The 21,631-nt window shown below is 41.2% G+C and overlaps 1 protein-coding gene across 5 annotated transcripts in view; it reads right to left on the bottom strand.

Moving 5' to 3' along the window:
* The window catches only part of LOC116877969 (up-regulator of cell proliferation-like), a 56,341-nt gene that overhangs the window by 25,398 nt on the left and 9,312 nt on the right, over positions 1-21,631 (bottom strand). For 2 of the 5 annotated variants that reach the window (XM_032875074.1, XM_032875075.1), the window contains exon 1: positions 724-850. The exons of 1 other annotated variant lie outside the window; for it this stretch is intronic. In XM_032875074.1, coding sequence (XP_032730965.1) covers positions 724-737 — 14 coding nt within the window. In that variant the 5' untranslated portion in view covers positions 738-850. Of the gene's footprint in view, positions 1-6; positions 466-723; positions 851-21,631 lie in introns of those variants that run through there. 2 more of the 5 variants (XM_032875076.1, XM_032875072.1) reach the window with 2 other exon arrangements.

The following is a 21,631-nucleotide window of genomic DNA, read 5'->3' as shown; positions in this document are numbered from 1 at the left end:
TCTCACCGGCTGAAGCAATGACCTTGAAACGCATTTCCCTCTTCTGTGGACTGTCGTCTCCAGCTCGCATGACTAGTTAGATTATGGAAGCAAAAACTAATTATAATTAATGGCTGAGGTTTTATTTTGCAAGAAAGGATTTTTTCAGAAATGACAAGCTCGGTGTGTGTCACCATGTTTTCCTGAAGAAAGCACATTTTAGCGCCGAGGCCCAGGCGGTGGAAGACGGTGATGTCAGACCCGGGCTGTCCCCCTAGCGGCCCGCGGCCCGGCCGGCCCGTGTCCCGACCCGCAAACCCGGCCTGGCGGGCGCGCGGCCTCACCCTGCCCTCGCGCGCGACCTTCGGGGACCCTCGGGCTGCGCCCCTGGGGGAGAGCCCCGCGTCCGCTCCCCCGCGAGCAAGTGGAAAACAGCTGCGCAGGGCAGGGCGGGGGCGCCGGCCAGGCACCGGGCGCTCGGGGCCCAGCGGCTCCCAGGACCCCGGGTCGCGCCCTCCCCGCCCCCGCCCCCGGCCAAGCCCCGCCGCCTCCGCCCGCGCCCCCAGCGCCGCCCGCCCGGCCGCGCCCGCCCAAGGTCGGCGGGAGGGCCGCGGGGCCCGGCGGGCGGGGGTCCGGACGGGGGCCTGCGGCGGGGGTCGGGGGACGGCGACCGCACCTGCACCCGGGGACCCCGCCGCGCGGCCCGCAGCCCCCTCTCCGGCGAGGCCCGAGCGCCGCACTCACCCGGGCGACGCCATCAGCGCGGCGAGGTCTCGGCGCTGCCGCCGCCTCCGCTTCCTCCGCGCCGAGCGCCTCCGCCGGGGAGGGGCCTCGCGCCGGCCACGGCCACCCGCCCGGGCCGCTCCGGGCGGCGGGGATGCGGGGCGGGGGCCCTGCTCGGGGAGGGGCCCGGGGCGACGGGGCGGGGACGGGGTCTGGGGGACGCCCGGGGAGGGGCCCGGAGTCGCGGGGAAGCACCCGGGGTCGCCCCCAGCGGCCGAAGGGAGGGGCGGCGGGGGGCAGGCAGGGCAGCGTTGGCCCCGGGAGCGGGGGCGGCCGCGGCTGCCTGCAGCCCCGACCCGCCCGCCGGCCCACCTGCCCAGGTGCCCGCAGGCCAGGACTCCGGGAGAGGTGCCCCGGGGCCAAACCGGCCAAAACCTGCCCCGGGGCCACGGATCAGTGGCGGGGCCGGGTGAAGTCGACACTCCCTACCGGAGGAGTTTGATTTCCCTAAGAAGAGCCTTTTCTTCAGCCCAGGAGAGCGGCGTGGTCACTGCTCTGCAGCCGGCGGTAACCGTGCTGTTGCTGTGCTGTCTTGCACGAGTCGCTGGCCTCTCTGCGCCAGTCACCCCCGTGTAAAATGTGGATAAAATTAACACTGTTCAGCCCCAAGCACTGTGTGGCACTTGGATCCCCCCTTACGTTGTGTTATTCAGCAGTAGTCAGGAGTCCCGGTTCCTAGAGGGTTTCACTTACTGGTGGAGCATAAGGAATAACACGAAGGACATGGCGAGATGGAGAGGAGAAGTGAGTTGGGGGGAATCAGAGTGAGATGAAGCATGAGAGACTGTGGACTCTGAGAAATAAACGGAGGGTTTCAGAGGGGAGGGGAGTGGGGGGTTGGGTGAGCCTGGTGGTGGGTGTTAAGGAGGACAGGGATTGCATGGAGCACTGGGTGTGGTGCATAAACAATGAACCTTGGAACACTGAAAAAATAATAATAAATAAAAATAAAAAAAAAAAGTTGGGAAAAAAAAAAGAAATTGCTGCGTTAAGTTCAGCAGGTAATTAATGCTCTGTAAAGTCAGCTAAGTAAAGCCACAGGGCTGGGAGACCCGGATTGGGAATAAATCCAAGAGGACCAGGGTTAGGAAAAGTTTGGGGAAGGGGACACTGCTAAATGGCCTGCTTCAAGGCAGTAATGATTGCTACTGGAGTGATAATTTTTTTTAAATCAACTTAATTGATTTTAAAATATATTTCTAAAAAATAACGAAATATAAGTTCCCTGAAATACTCTTCTTCAACATGAGTTTTAGTGTGCACGCGCCATTTCTGTGCCCGGTGGATGATCATGTTTTAACCAGCCCCGACGGGTGGACGTAAATATTGCTGCCGGTAGGCATGATTATACGAAATGCGGACAGCAAATAATTTCCCCATCCATGAGGATGTCATCCAGTATTCACCCATGAGTATTTCCTCAGGCCGAGTTTGTAGGAGTTGAATTTCTAGGTCAGATGACATCAGCATTTTAAGTCTTTTCAGATAGTATACAACACACACGCGCACACACACGCACACACGCATATGCTACATACCCGTACCCGCACATTCATAACACAGATTACTCTCCCAGCACACTCTCCAACACTGATAGTACCAGTTTCCCAAAACTTGTTCTATAAATTTAACAGTTTCTTTTGTTGCCAGTTTGATAGGTTAAAAAACAGTATTTTGGCAAAATGGCAAACTAGGAAGCTCCAACCTCTCATTTCCCCACAGAAAAGTGGAGAAAACAGCCTGAACCTGCTGAACTAATTCTGTAGCTGCTCTAACACCATAGACCAACACCAACCAACCAAGCGCTCCAGCAGGAAACAGACGCGTCCACGGTTGCAGGAAGGTTTCTGGCGTTTTCTCGCGCGTTGCCTTGCCCCTTCCCCAGGGCAGTGGTGCTCTTGGCCTTCCGCAGATAGGACCCTGTTTCCCAGGCCCCACAGACTTATTGCCTTGGACAGGCTGCATAAGGGAGTCCATCAGACTGAAACGACGTAATGCCAGACCATAACTCACAGCAGGATGATGGTGTAAAGATCCATCATAAATATAAAGATATGGGTGAATACAAAAACCAAAACTTTAATTTTGGTAGTAACTCCACTTTTTATTTGCAATGGGGCTTAAAAGACAAATTCATACAAATAATTATGTTATAAATATATATTACCGGGGGGCACCTGGGTGGCTTAGTCAGTGAATCGTCTGCCTTTGGCTCAGGTTATGATCCCAGGGTCCTGGGATCGAGTCCCACATTGGGCTCGTTGCTCCTTAGGGAGTCTGCTTCTCTCTCCACCTCTGCCTGCCACTCTGCCTACTTGTGTGTGTTCTCTCTCTCTCTCTGACAAATAAAATCTTTAAAAAAAAAAAAAGTACATTATTGGGCACAAGGTATAAAAATGTAATTTGTGATATTAATAACTTGAAGGAGAAATGACTGTAAAGTACAGAGTTTTTGTATGTAGTTGAGGTGTTCAAGTCATTAAAAATGTACTGTCGTAGGGACACCTGGGTGGCTCGGTCGGTTAAGCCACTGCCTTTGGCTCAGGCCATGATCCCAGGGTCCTGGGACCGAGTGCCACATCGGGCTCGTTGCTCCTCAAGGAGCCTGCTTCTCTCTCTGCCTCTGCCTGCCACTCTGCCTGCTTGTGCGTGCTCTCTCTCTCTCTCTCTCTGGCAAATAAATAAATAAAATCTTTTTAAAAAATTATAAAATTGGACTGATGTAACTTTAGGGTGTTATCTGTAATCCCCCTGGTATCCACAAAGAAAATCTCTATACAATATATAGAAGAGTCTATATTTGAAGGGAATCAAAACATGTCATTACAAAAAGTTAGCTAACCAGAAATAAGGCAGTAAGAGAAGAGAGACAATGCTCTAAGAAAAATAATAATAATAATAATTTTTTAAAGGCAAAATGGCCGTAGTAATTTCCTCCTTATCAGTAACTATTTCAATGTGAATGGATTAAGTTGTCCAATTAAAAGGCAGAGCTTGGCAGAATGGGTTTTAAAAAATAACCCAAATACACACTGTTTATAAGAGACTCACCTTGAGTCTACAGACAGAAAATGACTGGCAGTGGAAGGATGGTGAAAGGTGTTCCGTGCACACAGTAACCAAGAAAGCTGGGCAAGCTACCTAGACAAAACAGACTTTGTTAAACTGTTATAAGAGATGAAGACATGATACATTTTTTAAAATAGTCAATTCACCAAGACAGCAATTATAAACATACATGCACCAAATAAAGAGCCCCAATATATAGGAAGCAGATATTCACAGAACTTAGGGGAAATTAGTTCTGTAATAAAACTTGGACACTTCACAGGAGGCAGGACAACCGGCAGAAGATCAGGAAGCAAACAGAAGCTGAGCCATCCCGCAGACTGGATGCCCGCAGATGCACAGAACACCGCACTCCGCAGCGGCAGGACACACATCCTTCTCAAGTGCTCACGGAACATCCTCCCCGAGAGACCACGTGTCAGGCCACAAAACAAGTCTTAATAATTTAAACAATGCTGGATCAATTATTCAAAATATCTTTTCTTATCATAACAGAATGAAACTGACGTCAAAAATATAAAACAGGAAAATTCACAAGTATGTGGAAATTAAGCAACACACCATAAACAACTGACAAATTAAAGAATAAATCACAAGGGAAACTGGGAAATACCTCAACAAAAATAGGAAGAGTAAAATATGTGATACAATGAAAACAGAGCTAAGAGGGAATTGTATACGTGTAAATCTCTGTCATAAAAGAAGAAAAATCTCAAATCAATAATGTAACAGTATGCGCCAAGGGGGGAGAAAATGCAGAGCACACCATCCAAGAGTTAGCAACAGCAAGGAAATAATAAAGACCTGAAAAGAGAAAAATAAAATGAATAGCAAAATAGAAAAAAAACAATGGAATAAAAAGCTGCTTCTTTGAAAAGATCAAAATTAACAAACTTTCAGCTAAACTCACAGAAAAGAACAGAAGACCTAAATCACTAAAACCAGAAATGAAATTAGGGACATTACTACTGATTGTACCAAAATAAAAATAACTCTAAGAGAATACTACAGATGATTGTACACCAACAAACTGCATCACCTAAGTGAAAAAACTGATTTCCTGGAAACACAGTCAACTACAGAATGAAGGAATAGCAAAATCTGAAGAGGTCGATAACTAGACATTGACATAGTAAACAAAAAGTCTTCCAGCAAGGAAAAGTGTGGACCAGACGGCCTCAGTGGTGAATTCTACAAAACATTTAAATAATAACATTAATTCTCTAACTCTTCGAGAATATTAAAGAGAATGAGATCAGCATCACTCCTGATACTAAAGCCAAAGACCCTAAGAGAAGGCGACAGACCAGTCTCCCTTAGTTTTCCCCGATACGAAAGTCCTCAACAAGATACTAGCAAACGGAACCCAGAAAAAGGACTATATACAATGACCAAGCAGGATTTATTCCTGGGATGCAAGGATGATGCCACACACGCGAAGTGATCAGTGTAATATATTACATTAACACAATGAAGGGTTTAGAAAAAGTACATGATTATCTCAATGTATGCAGAAAAGGCATTTGACAAAATTCAACAACATTCATGACAAAAACACTCAAACCAGGAGCAGATGGAAACCTCTTCAACACAATAAAGACCACATTTAACAACCCAGAGTTAACACCATACTCGATGGTGAAAGCCCGTAAGTTGTTCCCAAAAATTAGAAACAAGAAAAGGATGCTCACTTTTGCCACTTCTGTTCAACACAGTACCAGAAGTCCTAGTCAGATCAATTAGGCTAGGAAAAGAAATAAAAGGCTCCCAAACTGGAAAAGAAAAAGTAAAATTATCTCTGTAGGTAACGTGATCATATATGTACAAAGTCCCAAAAATTCCACACCAAAAAAAAAAAGCACCAATAAAAACCCTATAATACCTGATAGGCGAATTCAGAAAAGTTGCATGTGAAAAGTCACCATGCAAAACCCATTGGGACGGCGACAGCAGGCCATGCTCCTGAGGACGCCTGCAGCTGGCGCGTCCGAAGACCACAGTAGTAGGTCCGTCCAGAGACCCATCGGCCAGCACACTCCGAATCTCTGGCCACGCTCTCAGACAGGTGTCCCTCCCGGAGGCAGCCAGTAAGAACAGGAAGGGGTAACGGCCTCAAATGTGCAGACACCAACACTAAGCTAGAAAGATCATGAATAATGACACCACAGAGAAGCCTAATAAAGCTGAGGAAGCAGAAACCCATGAGCTACTTGATGAAGAACTCAAAATAATTTTCTTAAAGAAGCTAAGTGAGAGAACAAAAATAATTATCCCTGATGAACTTGGATGATAAATCCTCAACAAAACTCCAGCGAGCTGGTTTAAACAGCTCATTAAAAGTACACCATGACTAGGGAGGACTTATCCCTGGGTGCAAGGATGGTTCAAATTGTGCAAATCAATCAATGTGATTCACCCTATTAGCAGACTGGAGGATAAAAATCACACGATCATTGAAATAGCTTCCGAAAAGCAGTTTACAAAACTCAACACCCTTTCATGGTAAAAACTCTCAACAAAACAGGTATAGAAGGACGTTACCTCAACACAAGAGAGGCTGTTGACAAGAAGCCCACAGTAACACTGTAGTCAGTGATGAAAAAGCTTGGCCTCTAGCGCGTGAAACAAGGCAAGAATGCCCACTCTTGCTTCTCCTATTCAACATAGTACTGTAAGTCCGAGACAGGATAATTAAGTAAGAAAAAAAAAATAAATAAAAGATATCCAAATCAGAAAGAAGTAAAATTATCTCTGTTTACAGAAGACATGATCTTCTACGTAGAAAGACTAAAGACCACACACACACACCAATTTAAAATAAATAGATGCAGTAAAAATCCACATACAAAAATCAGTTGCATTTCTATACACAAACAATATTTCCAAAAAGGAATTTAAGAAAATAGTCTCATTTACAATAGCGTCAAAAACAATAAAACACTTAGGAATAAACTAAAGCGTTAAGAGACTTGTACATAGAAATGTATAAAACAGTGATGAAAGAAATTAGACACAAATAAATGGAACGACATTTCATGTTCATTGAACAAAAGAATTAATATTGTTTTTTTTAAAGATTTTATTTATTTATTTGACAGACAGAGATTACAAGTAGGCAGAGAGGCAGGCAGAGAGAGAGGAGGAAGCAGGCTCCCCACCAAGCAGAGAGCCCGATGTGGGGCTCGATCCCAGGACCCTGGGATCATGACCCGTGCTGAAGGCAGAGGCTTAACCCATTGAGCCACCCAGGTGCCCCAAGAATTAATATTGTTAAAGTTAATTACTCAAAGTGATCTACAATTTCAATTCAACCCAAAAAAAAAACAAATGGCATTCTTTATCGAAGTAAAAAAACCAATCCTAGAATTCATTTGGAACCACAAAAGACCTTGAGTGGCCAAAGCAAATTTTGAGCAAGAAAAAAGCTGGAGGCATCACACTTCCTGATTTAAAAATATATTATAGAGCTACAGTAATCAAAACAGCAAGATACTGGCATGAAAACAAATATAGAGGGTACCTGGGTGACTCAGTAGATTAAGCGTCCACCTTCCGCTCAAGTCAATGATCCCGGGGTCCTGGGATTGAGCCCGGCGTTCTGGGATTGAGCCCGGCGTTGGGCTCCCTGCTCAGTGGAGAGCCTGCTTCTCCCTCTCCCTCTGTCTGCTGCTCTGCCTACTTGTGCTCTTTCTCTATCTCTCTGTCAAATAAGCAAATAAAATCTTTTCAAAAAATTAAACCTTATCACAGGTATGCACATACAGGAAACAACAGAGTGTATATAGAGTTCCATATTATTCCCTTTTCAGGCATCTACTGGGGGGACACATCCCCCACTGATAAGGGGGGACCAGCAGTGGAACAGACTGGAGAGCCCAGAAGTCAGTCCATGCATCTACAGTCACCTCATCTCAGAGAAGGGTGCCAAGAACACTAAATGAGGAAAGGATGGTCTCTTCAACAAACGGTTATGGGAAACTGGACATCCACGTGCAGAAGGCTGACACTGGATACTTCCCTCACATCATCTACACACGACTCAAAATGGATAGAAGACATAATCCTATAACCTGAAACTATAAAACTCTTAGGAGAAAACATAGGGGAAACACTCAATATTGCACTTGGCAATGAATTCTTGGATAAGACATCAAAAACCCAGGCAACAAAAACAAAAACCAGACGAGTGGGACTATCCCCAGCAAAGGAACAATCAACAGAATGAAAAGACAAACTACAGAACGGGAGACGTTATTTGAAAACCACAAATCTGATAAGAGGTGAATATTCGAAATACAGAAAGAACTCCTTCAACTCAATAATAATTTCTTTTAGAAAAACTGATTTTAAAACGGGCAAAAGGGGGCGCCTGGGTGGCTCAGTGGGTTAAACCCTCTGCCTTCAGCTCAGGTCATGGTCCCAGGGTCCTGGGATCGAGCCCCACATCGGGCTCTCTGCTCGGTGGGGAGCCTGCTTCCTCCTCTCTCTCTGCCTACCTCTCTGCCTACTTGTGATTTCTGTCTGTCAAATAAATAAATAAATAAATCTTAAAAAAAAAAGAAATGTATAATAAAACTAAATAAATAAAAATGGGCAAAAGACCTCAAGAGACATTTCTCAAAAGAGGACATAAATTGGCCAACAGATATATGGAATGGTGCTCAGCATAACCAATCATCAGGGAAATGTGAATGAAAACCACAATAAGATACCCGCTCACACCGGTTAGTATGGCCATTATCAAGTTGGTGAGAAGGTTAAGAAATAGAAAGCCTTATACCCTAATGCTGGGAATGCAAACTGGGACAGCCCCTGTGGAAAACAATGTAGAGGTTCCTCAAAAAGCTAAACTTAGAAATACCATATGATCCAAAGTCACACACCTGAGTATATAACCCAAAGTACTAAAGCCGGTATCTCAAAGAGATATCTGTACTCTGATGTTCGTTGCAGCATTATTCACAATAATCAAGATATGGAAACAAACTAATTGTCCATCAAGGCATGAATGGATAGAGAAAAACGTGGTGTATAAATACAGCAGAATACTGGTCAGCCTTTCAAAAGCAGAAAATCCTGACGTTTGCAACAACATGGATGTACTTATGCTAAGTGAAATAAACCAGACGAAGGACAAATTCTGCGTGACCCCATTTTTAAGAGGAATCTAAAATAGGAAAATTGAGAACCACAGCATGGAATAATGGTTACAGGGGCTGGGAGGAGGGAAAAATAGAGGTATTGGCTAGTCAAAGGGTACGAAGTTACAGTTATGCAAAATGAGTAAGTTCCAGAGATCTAATGGACAACATAGGGCCCATAGTTAACAACACTGTACGGCACACTTAAAAATATGCCAAGAAGGGGGGCGCCTGGGTGGCTCAGTGGGTTAAGCCTCTGCGTTCGGCTCAGGTCATGATCCTGGGGTCCTGGGATGGAGCCCCGCGTCGGGCTCTCTGCTCAGCGGGGAGCCTGCTTCCCTTCCTCTCTCTCTCTGCCTGCCTCTCTGCCTACCTGGGATTGCTGTCTGTCAAATAAATAAATAAAATCTTTTTAAAATATGCCAAGAAGGTAGATCTTATGTTAAGTGCTCTTAAACACAAAAGAAAAACGACATATAATAAGTAAACAAACAAAAATAATAAAATACATAAAGAGAGTGAGAAGAAACTTTTTAGGTGATAGAGGGTTTATGGCCTTCATTGTGGTAATGTCTTCACAGGGATATTCTGATCTTCAAGCTCATCAAATTGTCTACATTAGATACGTAGAGCTTTTTGAATATCAGTCACACTCAATTAAGAGAGTAAGAGAATAAGAATAAGAATAAGAAAGAGAATAAGAAAAGTCAGTTGCATTTCCATTCACTAACAATAAGAAATATTAAAAAAAGAAATTAAGGAACCAGTTCTATTTACATTAGCACCAGAAAGAAAAAATATGTAGAAATAATGGCCACCTGGGTAGCTCAGTCACTGAAGCAGCCCACTCTCGATCTCAGCTCAGGTCATGATCTCTGGGTGGTGAGACTGAGCCTCACATCAGGCCCCACACTCAGTGAGGAGTCTGCTTGAGATCCTCTGTCCTCTCCCTCTCTTCCTGCCCCCCCCTGCTCGTGTGATCTCTCTCTAAAATGAATAAATAAATCCTTTAAAAAATTTATACAAACTGACAGAAGATGTGATGGAAAACTACAAAACAATGTTGAAAAAATTAATGAAGATAGAAATAAGTGAAAAGATATTCCATATTCACAGATTCAAAATCTTAATAGTGTTAGGATGTCAGTGCAACCCAAAGCGATTTACAAATTCAATGGAATCACGATCAAAATCTCAAGACATTTTTTAAAAGGATAGAAGAAGTCATCCTAAAATTCATATGGAATCTCAAGAACACTGAATAACCAGAATACTCCTAAAATTAAAGAACAGGGGCACCTGGCTGGCTCATTTGTTAAGCATCTGCCTTCATTTCAGGTCATGATCCCAGGGTCCTGGGATTGAGCCCCATGTCAGGCTCCCTGCTCATCAGGAAGCCTTCTTCCCCCTCTCCCATGCCCCCTTCTTGTGTTCCCTCTCTCACTGTGTCTCTCTCCGTCAAATAAATAATAAAATCTTTAAAAATAAAAAAAGAACAGAGTTGGAGTACTCATACATCTCAATTTCAAAACTAACTATAAAACTATAGTAATCAAAATAGTGTAGTACATAAAGACAGACATATAGACCAATGGAATAGAATATTAATCCCAGAAATAAATTCTCACATATGTGGTCCAATATATTTTTTAATTAATTGCTAAGACCAGTTAATGTGAAAAGGATAGTCCTTTCAACAAACAGTGCTGAGAAAACTGGATATCCACACACAGAAGAGTGAGGTTGGACTCATACCTTGTATCACAGGCAAAAATTACTTGGGGGGCGCACTGGTGGCTCAGTCGGTGAGGCGTCTGCCTTCAGCTCAGGTCATGATCCCAGGGTCCTGGAATCGAGTCCAACATGAGATTCTCTGCTTGGCAGGGAGCCTGCTTCTCCCTCTCCCTATGCCTGCCTCTCTGCCTACTTGTGCTCTCCCTCTCTCTCTGTCAAATAAATAAAATCTTTAAAAAAAATTACTTGGGGTGCCTGGGTGGCACAGTCAGTTAAGTGTCCAACTCTTGGTTTCAGCTCATGTCATGATCTCAGGGTTGTAGGATCGAGCCCTGCCTCAGGCTTTGTGCTCAGCATGGAATCTGTTTGAGACACTCTCCCCGCTCCATCTGCCCCTCTTCACTGCATGTGCATTCTCTCTCTCTCTCTAAAATAAGTAAATAAATCTTTTTTAAAAATTACTCAAAATTGGTCAAAGACCTGAACATTAAAACAATAAAACTCTTGTGAAAAAAAAAACAAACAAACAGGGGAAAAGCTTCATGACATTGTATTTGGCCATGATTCTTTTGGATATGATACCAAAAGCTCTGGCAACAAAAGAAAAAACTTGATCAATTGGACTTCATCAAAATTTTTTAAAAAATTGGGGGCACCTGGGTGGCTCAGTGGGTTAAGCTGCTGCCTTCGGCTCAGGTCATGATCTCAGGGTCCTGGGATCGAGTCCCGCATCGGGCTCTCTGCTCAGCAGGGAGCCTGCTTCCCTCTCTCTCTCTGCCTGCCTCTCTGTCTACTTGTGATCTCTCTCTGTTAAATAAATAAATAAAATCTTTAAAAAAATTTTTTTTAATTGTATCAAAGGACATTTTCAAAAGAGTGAAAAGACAACCCACAGAATGGAAGAAGATATTTGCAAATCATATACCTGATAAGGAGATTAATATCCAAAATACATAAGGAACCCATACAACTCAACCACAAAAAAAAAGACCCCAAACAACCCCATTTAAAAATGGGCAAAGGGCTTGAACAGACATTTCTCCAAGGAAGATATACTTGTGGTAAATGAAAATATGCTCAACATCCTTAGTCATTAAAGAGATGCAAATAAAAAGCACAGTGAGATACCTCTTCCCACATACTGAAGTGGCAATCACCAAACAAAAGAAAATATCAAGTATTGATGATGATGATGTGGAGAAACTGGGACCCTTGTATATAATTGGTGGGAATGTAGGATGGTTCAACCACTGTGGAAAACAGTTCCACAGTTGCTAGAAATGCTAAACATTAGAAATACCATATGAGCCAGCTGTTCTGCTTCTGGCTATAGATCCCAAAGAAGTGAAGGCAGGAACTCATACAGATACTTGTGCACCAAGGCTCACAGTAGTAGGTATTCATAATGATGAACAGGCAGAAACAACCCAAATGCCCATCAACAACTGAACGGATAAACAAAATATGGCATAAACATAAGATGGAACATTATTCATTCATAAGAAGTGGAGTTCTGACACATACCACAACACAGATAAGCCTAGAAAACACACTACATGAAATCACCCAGATACAAAGGGATATTCTGGGACTCAACTTAAATGAGGAAGATAGAGAAGGCAAACTAACAGATACAGAAAAAGAATTAGGGGTTACCAGGGGCCAGAGATGGGGGAATGGGGAGTTACTGCCTAGTAGTTATAGAGTCTCTGGAATGATAAAGTTTTAGAAATAGTGACGTCATGGTTGGACAACATGGGAATGTAATGAATGCCACAGAATTGTACACTTAAAACGACTACAATGGTAAGTTTTATTTTGAATAATTTGCCAAGACAAAAAAAATTTGAAAAGAATCTATTTAGAAATCTCAGAAATTTTAAAAATATATTGTCGAAATAAAAGCTCTGAAAGAGTGGATTTTTTAATTTTTTTTAATTTATTTTCAGCGTAACAGAATTCATTGTTTATGCACCACACCCAGTGCTCCATGCAATACATGCCCTCCATAATACCCACCACAAGGGTCCCCCAACCTTCCACCCTCCACCCCTCTAAAACCTCAGACTGTTTTTCAGAGTCCATAGTCTCTCATGGTTCATCTCCTCTTCCAATTTCCCTCAACTCCCTTCTCCTCTCCATCTCCCCATGTCCTCCATGTTATTTCTTATGCTGCACAAATAAGTGAAACCATATGATAATTGACTCTCTCTGCTTGACTTATTTCACTCAGCATAATCTCTTCCAGTCCCGTCCATGTTGCTACAAAAGTTGGGTACCTTTCTGATGGAGGCATAATACTCCATAGTGTATATGGACCACATCTTCCTTATCCATTCGTCCGTTGAAGGGCATCTTGATTCTTTCCACACTTTAGCGACTTTGGCCACTGCTGCTATAAACATTGGGATACAGATGGCCCTTCTTTTCACTACATTTTAATTATCAGAAAATGCAGGCTATATACCTAATGGACCCTAGTCCTAAAAACAATTAAAAACTCTGGATAATTACTTTAAAATTAAATTGTCTAATCAGTAGGTAAGAAAGCTGGGAATCTTCCTCAGGTCACAGGAGCAAAGAGGTGAGCCTAGAGAAGACAGTCGCTTCTTTCTCTCGGGGGCCTTCACCAGACCAGAGAACCTGCATTTGGGATTTCACAGCCACAGGTGTATAAGAAACAGAAAATAATCTTCAGGACCCAACCAAGGCAGGGGCTATAAAAGAGCAGCCTCCCTCCCTTGGGCTGGGATTCCGGAGGGTCATACCCATGGTTTTGACAGTGAAATAGAAATTACTGGCCTCCACCCCAGAGAAGAGTTGAGTGTCTCCAGTTCGGCTTAGGAGATTATTACCTCCGAGAATATGGGAACCACTAGTGGCCCTTACATGGCTGTGCAGCATGAATTCACGCCACCTGGGTGATCTGAAAATTGAGAAGCAGCTTTAGAGTGATCCTGGGTTGGGAGTCCTTCTAAAGTCCGGCAGACACAAACACAAATTTCCTCAAATTGCGGAAGGATCCACAATAATCCTGGGCATCAGAGAATTTATGAAATAAAATTCCAAGGAAAATAAAATTCCAAAGAATAATTCCAAATAAATTTTGAAATTCAAAAATAATGCAAACAGAAACAAGGCACCATGGATGAGAAAAAAAAAGAAATCGGAACAGACCTTCAAGAATTTCAGATAAATGGAATTATTAGACACAGGCTTTAGAGTAACTATGTTTAATACTTTAAAACAGATAAAAATAACCTTGAAATACATACAAAAAAGGATGAGATTTAAAAAACAATCAAAATTTAAATAAAATAGAATTGAAATTACAAGTGTAATGGATGGGTCTCATAGCAAATTAGACACCCTGAAATTAGTGAAATGGAAAATAGAACTGAAAAGATTATCAGTAATGGAACAATAATTCAAAGAGAAGGAAAATATGAAGGTTAAGAAAATCAGCAGATAAAGTCAGAAGGTCTAACATATATGTAATTATGGACCCAGATGGGAAAAGAGGGAAAATGGAGAAGCAACAAATTAGCCCTAAATAAATTAGTTATGTAACTCCTGGTTACATAAGAGTGAAATGCATAAAACTAAGAGAGTGTACTCTAGACAAGAGGAAATTGGCAGATGGAAGATCTGGGCTGCATGAAGAAATAAAGACATAGAAAATAGAAATCTATTTATTTGTTTGTTTATTTTTTATTTGACAGACAGAGATCACAAGCAGGCAGAGAGTCAGGCAGAGAGAGAGGGGAAGCAGGCTCCCTGCTGAGCAGAGAGCCCGACACGGGGCTCGATCTCAGGACCCTGAGATCATGACCTGAGCCGAAGGCAGAGGCTCACCCCACTGAGCCACCCAGGCGCCCCAGAAAATAGAAGTCTAAACAAACACTGGCTTTAGAAACAATAATAGTGTATTATGGGTTAAATTTTTTAAAAATTTAAAGCAAGAATTATAGGGAAAGTAATGGTCTCCCAAAGATGCCCACATCCTCATTCCTGTCACCTATGAATACATCATGTAACATGGCAAAAGAGCACAAATTCATCATCTTCTAGTTCTGTAGGTTAGAAGGTGTTGAAAAGGCTGTGTTTCTTGCCAAAGACCCCTGGGGGAAATTCTGTTCCCTGACCTTTCCCAGTTTCTAGAGGTGGCCTGTTGATCTCATCTCACAACCCCCTCCTCATTCTTCAAACTCAGCAACCTTGCATCTCCTCATATTTTCTTCTGCCTCCTGTCTACCTTCATGAACTCTGGTAATGACAATGCCTCTTCCCCTAATGCAGATAATTGTTTCATATTAAAGTCAGACAATTGGGGTGCCTGGGTGGCTCAGTGGGTTAAGCCTCTGCCTTCCGCTCGGGTCATGGTCCCAGGGTCCTGGGATCGAGCCCCACATTGGGCTCTCTGCTCAGCAGGGAGCCTGCTTCCTCCTCTCTCTGCCTGCCTCTCTGCCTACTTGTGATCTCTGTCAAATAAATAAATAAATCTTTAAAATCACAACCATTATAAAAAAAATAAAGTCAACCAATTACCAACCTTAATTCCATCTTCAACCTTAATTTTTCTTTGCCATCATCCAGTACTTGAGAAACATACACCAAAAACAAACAAACAAACAAACAAAACCTCATAAGCATAAAGAATACATGAAAAAAAAGAACTTGACCTAACATACATATATAGAATATTACACTCCATATCTATAGAATACACATTCTTTCAAGTGCTCATGTAACACCCATCCCCCAATCCCATTCCCCTCTGGTAACCATCAGGTTGTTCTCTATATAAAAACCTATTTCTTGATTTTTCTTGCTTATTTTTCCCTTGTTTATTTCTTAAATTCAACATATGAGTGAAGTCATTTGGTATTTGTCTTTATCTCACTGACTTATTTCAATAAAGGGTTAGTATCCAAAATATATAAAGAACTTACACAGCTCAACACCCAAAAAACAAATAATCCAATTTTTAAAATGAGCAAAAGACACAAACAGACATTTCTTCAAAGAATATAGACAGATGGCCAACAGACACACGAAATGATGCTCATCATCACTTATCATCAAAGATGTACAGGTTTATTTCTGAGCTATTCTATTCCATTGGTCTATATGTCTATCATACACCAACACCACACCATTTTGACTACTGTAGTTTTGTAGTAAGTTTTGAAATCAGAAACTATGAATCCTCCAGTTTCGGTATTTTTCAAGATTGTGTTAGCTATTCACTGTCCCTTGAGATTCCACATAAATTTTAGAATGGACTGGAAAAAAAAAGTCACTGGGATTTTGTTAGGGATTACACTGAATATGTAGATCACTGTGAGTAATACATCTCAACAATATCGTCTTCCAGTCCACAAACATGGGATAGGTTTCCATTTATTTATGTCTTATTTCTTTCGGCAACGTTCTGAAATTCTCGTGGTGTAAGTGTTTCGTCTCCTTGGTTAGGTTAGTTCTTAAGTATTTCATTCTTTTTTATGCTATTATAAATAGAATTGCTTTTATTTTTGTATGTATTATTTATTTATTTATAGAGAGTGTGGGAGTATTGGGGAGGGACAGAGGGAGAGGGAGAGAGAGAATCCCAAGCAGGATCCAAGCCCAGCACAGAGTCCGACACGGGGTTCCATCTCATGACCCCTGAGATCATGACCTGAACCCAAATCAAGAGTTGGATGCTTAATTGACTGAGCCACTCAGGCACCTCAATAATTGCTCTCATAATTTCCTTTTCAATTTGCTCATTTTTAGTGTAAGGAATTGCAGCTGGTTTCTGTATTAACTTTTTATCCTGCTACTTTGCTGAATTCACTTATTAAGTAGTTTTGTAGCATCTTTAGGATCTTCATATAAGATCATATCATCTGCAAACAGAGATTTTACTTTTTCCTTTCCATTTTGGATGCCTTTTGTCTTGCCTAACAGCTCGAGCTAGAACTTCTATTACTACGTTGTACAGAAGGAGTGAAAGTGGGCATCCTTGTCTTATTCCTGATCTTAGAGAAGTTTTCAGTCTTTCACCATTGAGTGTTAAGTTTGTTGTGTTTTTCATGTATGGCTTTTATTACATGGCATTTTTTAGATTTTTACATTTCCTACTCTTCTTGTTTGTTGTATCATAAAAGGATGTTGAATTTGACAAATGTTTTCTCTGTATCAAATGAGATGATCATGTGTGTTTTCCCTTCATTTTATTGATGTGTTGCATCACATTGATTGATTTGCATAATTTGAACCATCTGGGCATACCAGGGATAAATCCCACTTGGTTGTGATTACAAAATCCTCTTAAAATGCTGCTAAATTGTTTACTAGCATTTTGTCGAGGATTTCTACATCAATGTTCATAAGGAACACTGGTCTGTAGTTTTCTGTTCTTATAGTTTCTGTCTAGCTTTGGCCAACAGAGTAAGTCAGCCTCATAGAATGATTTAGAAAGTATACACTTCAATTTTTCGGACATATTTGAAAAGGTATTCTTCTTTAAATGTCTGGTAGAATTCACCAGTGAAACCATCAGGACCAGCACCTTTCTTTGTTGGGAGATTCTTTTTATTACTTACTCAATCTCCTTACTGATAAGAGGTCTAATCAGATTGCCTATTTCTTCATGATTTAGTCTTGGTAGATTTTGTGCATCTAGAAATTTGTCCGTTTTGGGCGCCTGGGTGGCTCAGTGGGTTAAAGCCTCTGCCTTTGGCTCAGGTCATGTTCCCAGGGTCCTGGGATTGAGCCCCGCATCGGGCTCTCTGCTCAGCAGGGAGCCACTTCCCCCTTTCTCTCTCAGCCTGCCTCTCTGTCTACTTGTGATCTCTACCTATCAAATAAATAAAAATAAATCTTAGAAATTTGTCCATTTCATCTATATTATTCAATTTTTCAGCATACAATTGTTCATGTACTCTCTTGTATTTTTTTATTTCTGTACAATCAATAGTAATGTCCCCACTTTCATTTGTGATTTTAGTAATTTGAGACTTCCTTTTCTCTTACTCCATCTAGCTAAAGGTTTTCAAAAAACCAACTTTTGGTTTCGTTGACTTTCTCTACCATTTTTCTACACTATTTCATTGATCTCTGCTCTAATCTTTATTGTTTCTTTCCTTTTGCTAGCTGTGGCTTTAGTATATTCTTCTTTTTCTAGTTCCTCAAGTTGCTGTTGTTTTGAGATCTTTCTTGTTTCTAAAGTAGACATTTATAGCTATAAGTTTCCCTCTTAGCACTACTTTCAATGCATCTCATGAGTTTTATATATTGTTTTTGTTTTCATTTGTCTAGGTATTTTCAAATTTCCCTTGTGATTTCTTCTTCAATCTGTTGGTTGTTTAAAAGTGTGGGGTTCTTTTTATCTGTTTTTAAGATTTTGTTTATGTATTTGAGAGAAAGTAAGCACAAACAGGGGGAGTGGCAAGGAGAGGGAGAAGCAGGCTCTCCACTGAGGTTTCTCCACTGAAGGAACCTGATGCAGGACTTACTCTCAGGAACCCAGGATCATCACCTGAGCCAAAGGTAGGTGCTCAATGGACTGATTCACCCATGCATCCCTAAAAGTGTGTTTTATAGGGTGCCTGGGTGACTCGGTTGGGCAGCTGCCTTCAGCTCAGGTCATAATCCTAGAGTACCAGGATCGAGTCCTGCATCGGGCTCCCAGCTCCACAGAGAGTCTGCTTCTCCTCTCTCATGCTCTCTTTCACTGTCTCTCTCTCAAATAAATAAATAAAATCTTTTTTAAAAAGTGTGTTCTATAGTGCCCAAAATTTTGTGCATTTTAGTTTGTTATTGGCTTCTAACTTTATCCATTGTGGTCAGAGAATACGCTTGGAATACAACTAACTTTTAAAATCTATTGAATTAATTTGTGGCCCTCCATATGGTCAATCCTGGAAAATCTCCCACGTACACTTGAGAAGAATGTGTATGATGTGTGGTTAGGTGGAGTGCTCTGTATGTGTCTATTAGAACTAGCTGGTTTGTTGTATTGCTTAAGTCCTTATCTCTTTATCTTCTGTCTTGTTGTTCTATTACTTTGAGTGGGTTTCTTAAGTTTCCAAATGTTGTTGTAAAACTATTTCTCCCTTCAACTCTGTCACTTTTTATTTTAATATTTTGATGGTCTGTGATTAGGTGCATAAATATTTATAATTACCTTCTTGCTGTTAAAATGTTCATTAACACATGTCTCTTTTTGTTTCCTCTTGTAAGCTTTTTTTCTATTTTAAGTCTATTTTTTTCTGAAGTTAGTATAGTCCTTTGTGCTCTCTTTTGGTTACTTATTTGCATGGAATATCTTTCTCTCTTTTCACTTTCAAGTGGTCTGTATCTTGAAATCTCAAGTGAGTCTCTTGTACACAGATAGTTTGATCTGCCAATCTCTTTTTTAACTGGAGAGTTTAATCCATTTACATTTAAAGTAATTATTGATATGAAGGGACATATTACTGTCATTGTGCTGTTTATTTTCTATATGCCCTATTGCTTTTTTCTCCCTTTGCCTGCATCCCTATCTTCTTTTGTATTTGATTTTTTTGGTAGCAAAATGTTTAAGTTCCTTCTTACTTTCCTTTTGTGTATATTCTACAGTCATTTTCTTGTGGCTGCCATGGTGATCGACACTTAATATCCTAAAGTTGTAACATTCTTTTTTTTTTTAAAGATTTTATTTATTTATTTGACAGAGAGAGAAATCACAAGTAGGCAGAGCAGCAGGCAGAGAGAGGGGGAAGCAGGCGCCCCGCCGAGCAGAGAGCCCAATGCGGGGCTCAATCCCAGGACCCTGAGACCATGACCGGAGCCGAAGGCAGAGGCTTAACACACTGAGCCACTCAGGCGCCCCAAGTTTTAACATTCTAAATTGAATTTATAGCAGCTTAACTTCAATAATTTAAACTGTCTTGAACCCTTTTAGTTGATGTTACCAAATCGCATCTTTATACACTGTACGCTCCAAAACATAAATTACTACTTTAAATGCATTAGTCTCTTAAATCATGTAGAAAATACAATTCGGAGTTGTAAGTCAAAATTACAGTAATAATTATACTAGTAACTAGTTTTTTTTCCATTTAAATGCATTAGTACCATAATCCCCTAGAAAAAGAAAACATACAATTACAAGCTATTACAATAGTCCTATGTTTATAATTTTCCATGTATTTATTTTTACTGAGATCTTTATTTCTCCTCATGGCTTCAGGTTAATATCCAGTGTCTTTCATTTTCCAGGACTCCCTTAAACATTTCTTGCAGGGCAGATCTAGTGGTCACAAACCCCCTCAATTTTTGTTTGATTTCTCCCTCACTTCTGAAGGATGTGTTTTATAGTGCCCAAATATAGTGCTGTATATAGGATTCTTGGTTGAGAGGTTTTTTTTTTTTTCCTTTGAGCACTTAGAATATATCCATCGTCTTCTAGCTTCCAACATTCTGATTTTAAAAAATCTGCAGACGATCCCTGATGATCACTTGTTTTTTACAATTGTCTTCTTTCTTGCTGCTTTCAAGGTTTGCTCTTTTATTTGTCTTTTGAAAGTCTGATTATAATGTGTCTTGGAGTGGGTCTTTTGGAGTTCATCTTAGTTGGAGTTTGTTGAGCTTCTTGGATGTTCATATTCATGTCTTTCTTCAAGTCTGGGAAGCTTTCAGCAATCATTTCATTAAATATTCCCTCTGCCTCTTTCTTCTTCTTCTTTGAGACTCCCATAATGCATATGTTGGTGCTTTTGGTGATTTCCCATAAACATCTAGGTTGTGTTTGCTATTTTTCAACTTTATCTATTCCTGAACCTCAATAATTTCTAGTGTCTTTTCTTAAAGTACTGATTTATGTTCTGCCAGCTCAAATTCTGCCTTTGACTCCTTGTGATTTTTTTTTTTTAATTTCAGTTACTGTAACTTTCAGCTCCAGAATTTCATTTTGGTTTCATTTTAGATTTTCCATTTCTTGATATTGCATTTTGTTCTCACATTGTTTTCCTGACTTTCTCTACATCTTCCTTTAGTTCTTTTTTAAAAGTATTTTTTAAATTTTTTGAAAGATTTTTACTTATTTGACAGAGATCACAATAGGCAGAGAGGCAGGCAGAGAGAGAGGAGGAAGCAGGCTCCCTGATGAGCAGAGAGACCGATGCGGGGCTCGATCCCAGGACCCTGAGATCATGACCTGAGCTGAAAGCAGAGACTTTAACCCACTGAGCCATCCAGGTGCCCCTTCCTTTAGTTCTTTTAGCATTTTTAAGAACATTATTTTAAGGTCTCTGCCTAATATATCTTCCAATAAGTCTTTTTCAGGAACAGATTCTGTTGTATTTTTTTTTCCTTTGAATGAGTAGTACTTTCCTGTCTCTTTGCCTTGTGATATTTTGTTGAACACTGGACATTTGTTTCTAATAATGTGATAACTCTGAAAATCAGATTCTTTCCTTTCCCCATGGTTGGCTGCTTTTTGTTATTTTTGTTTATTTTTTATTATACTCATTCTGTGCTCAGGATCAGCCCAAGGTGTAGATACAACATCTTCTTTTTTCCTTATGCATACACAATCACTAATTTTCCCTGTATATGCAGGTGTTTTCGAATATGTTAGTAGTTGTTTTTTTTTAAGATTTTATTTACTTGACAGAAAGAGATCACAAGTAGGCAGAGAGGCAGGCAGGGAGAGAAGGGGAAACAGGCTCATTGCTGAGCAGAGAGCCCGATGTGGGGCTCAATCCCAGGACGCTGGGATCATGACCTGAGCCAAAAGCAGAGGCTTAACCCACTGAGCCACCCAGGTGCCCCTGAATATGTTAGTTTTTAATGCCTAGTTCCCCACCACACACACACATACACACACACACAACAACACGGCAAAAAATGAAGGGATGAATGATGGGAGGAGGGGGGACACTTGCCCTTTAAAT

The sequence above is a fragment of the Lontra canadensis genome, unplaced genomic scaffold (genome assembly GCF_010015895.1).
Source record: "Lontra canadensis isolate GAN:19392208 unplaced genomic scaffold, GSC_riverotter_1.0 scaffold54, whole genome shotgun sequence".
Lineage (NCBI taxonomy): Eukaryota > Metazoa > Chordata > Mammalia > Carnivora > Mustelidae > Lontra > Lontra canadensis.
This window is presented reverse-complemented; position numbering and strand designations above follow the sequence as displayed.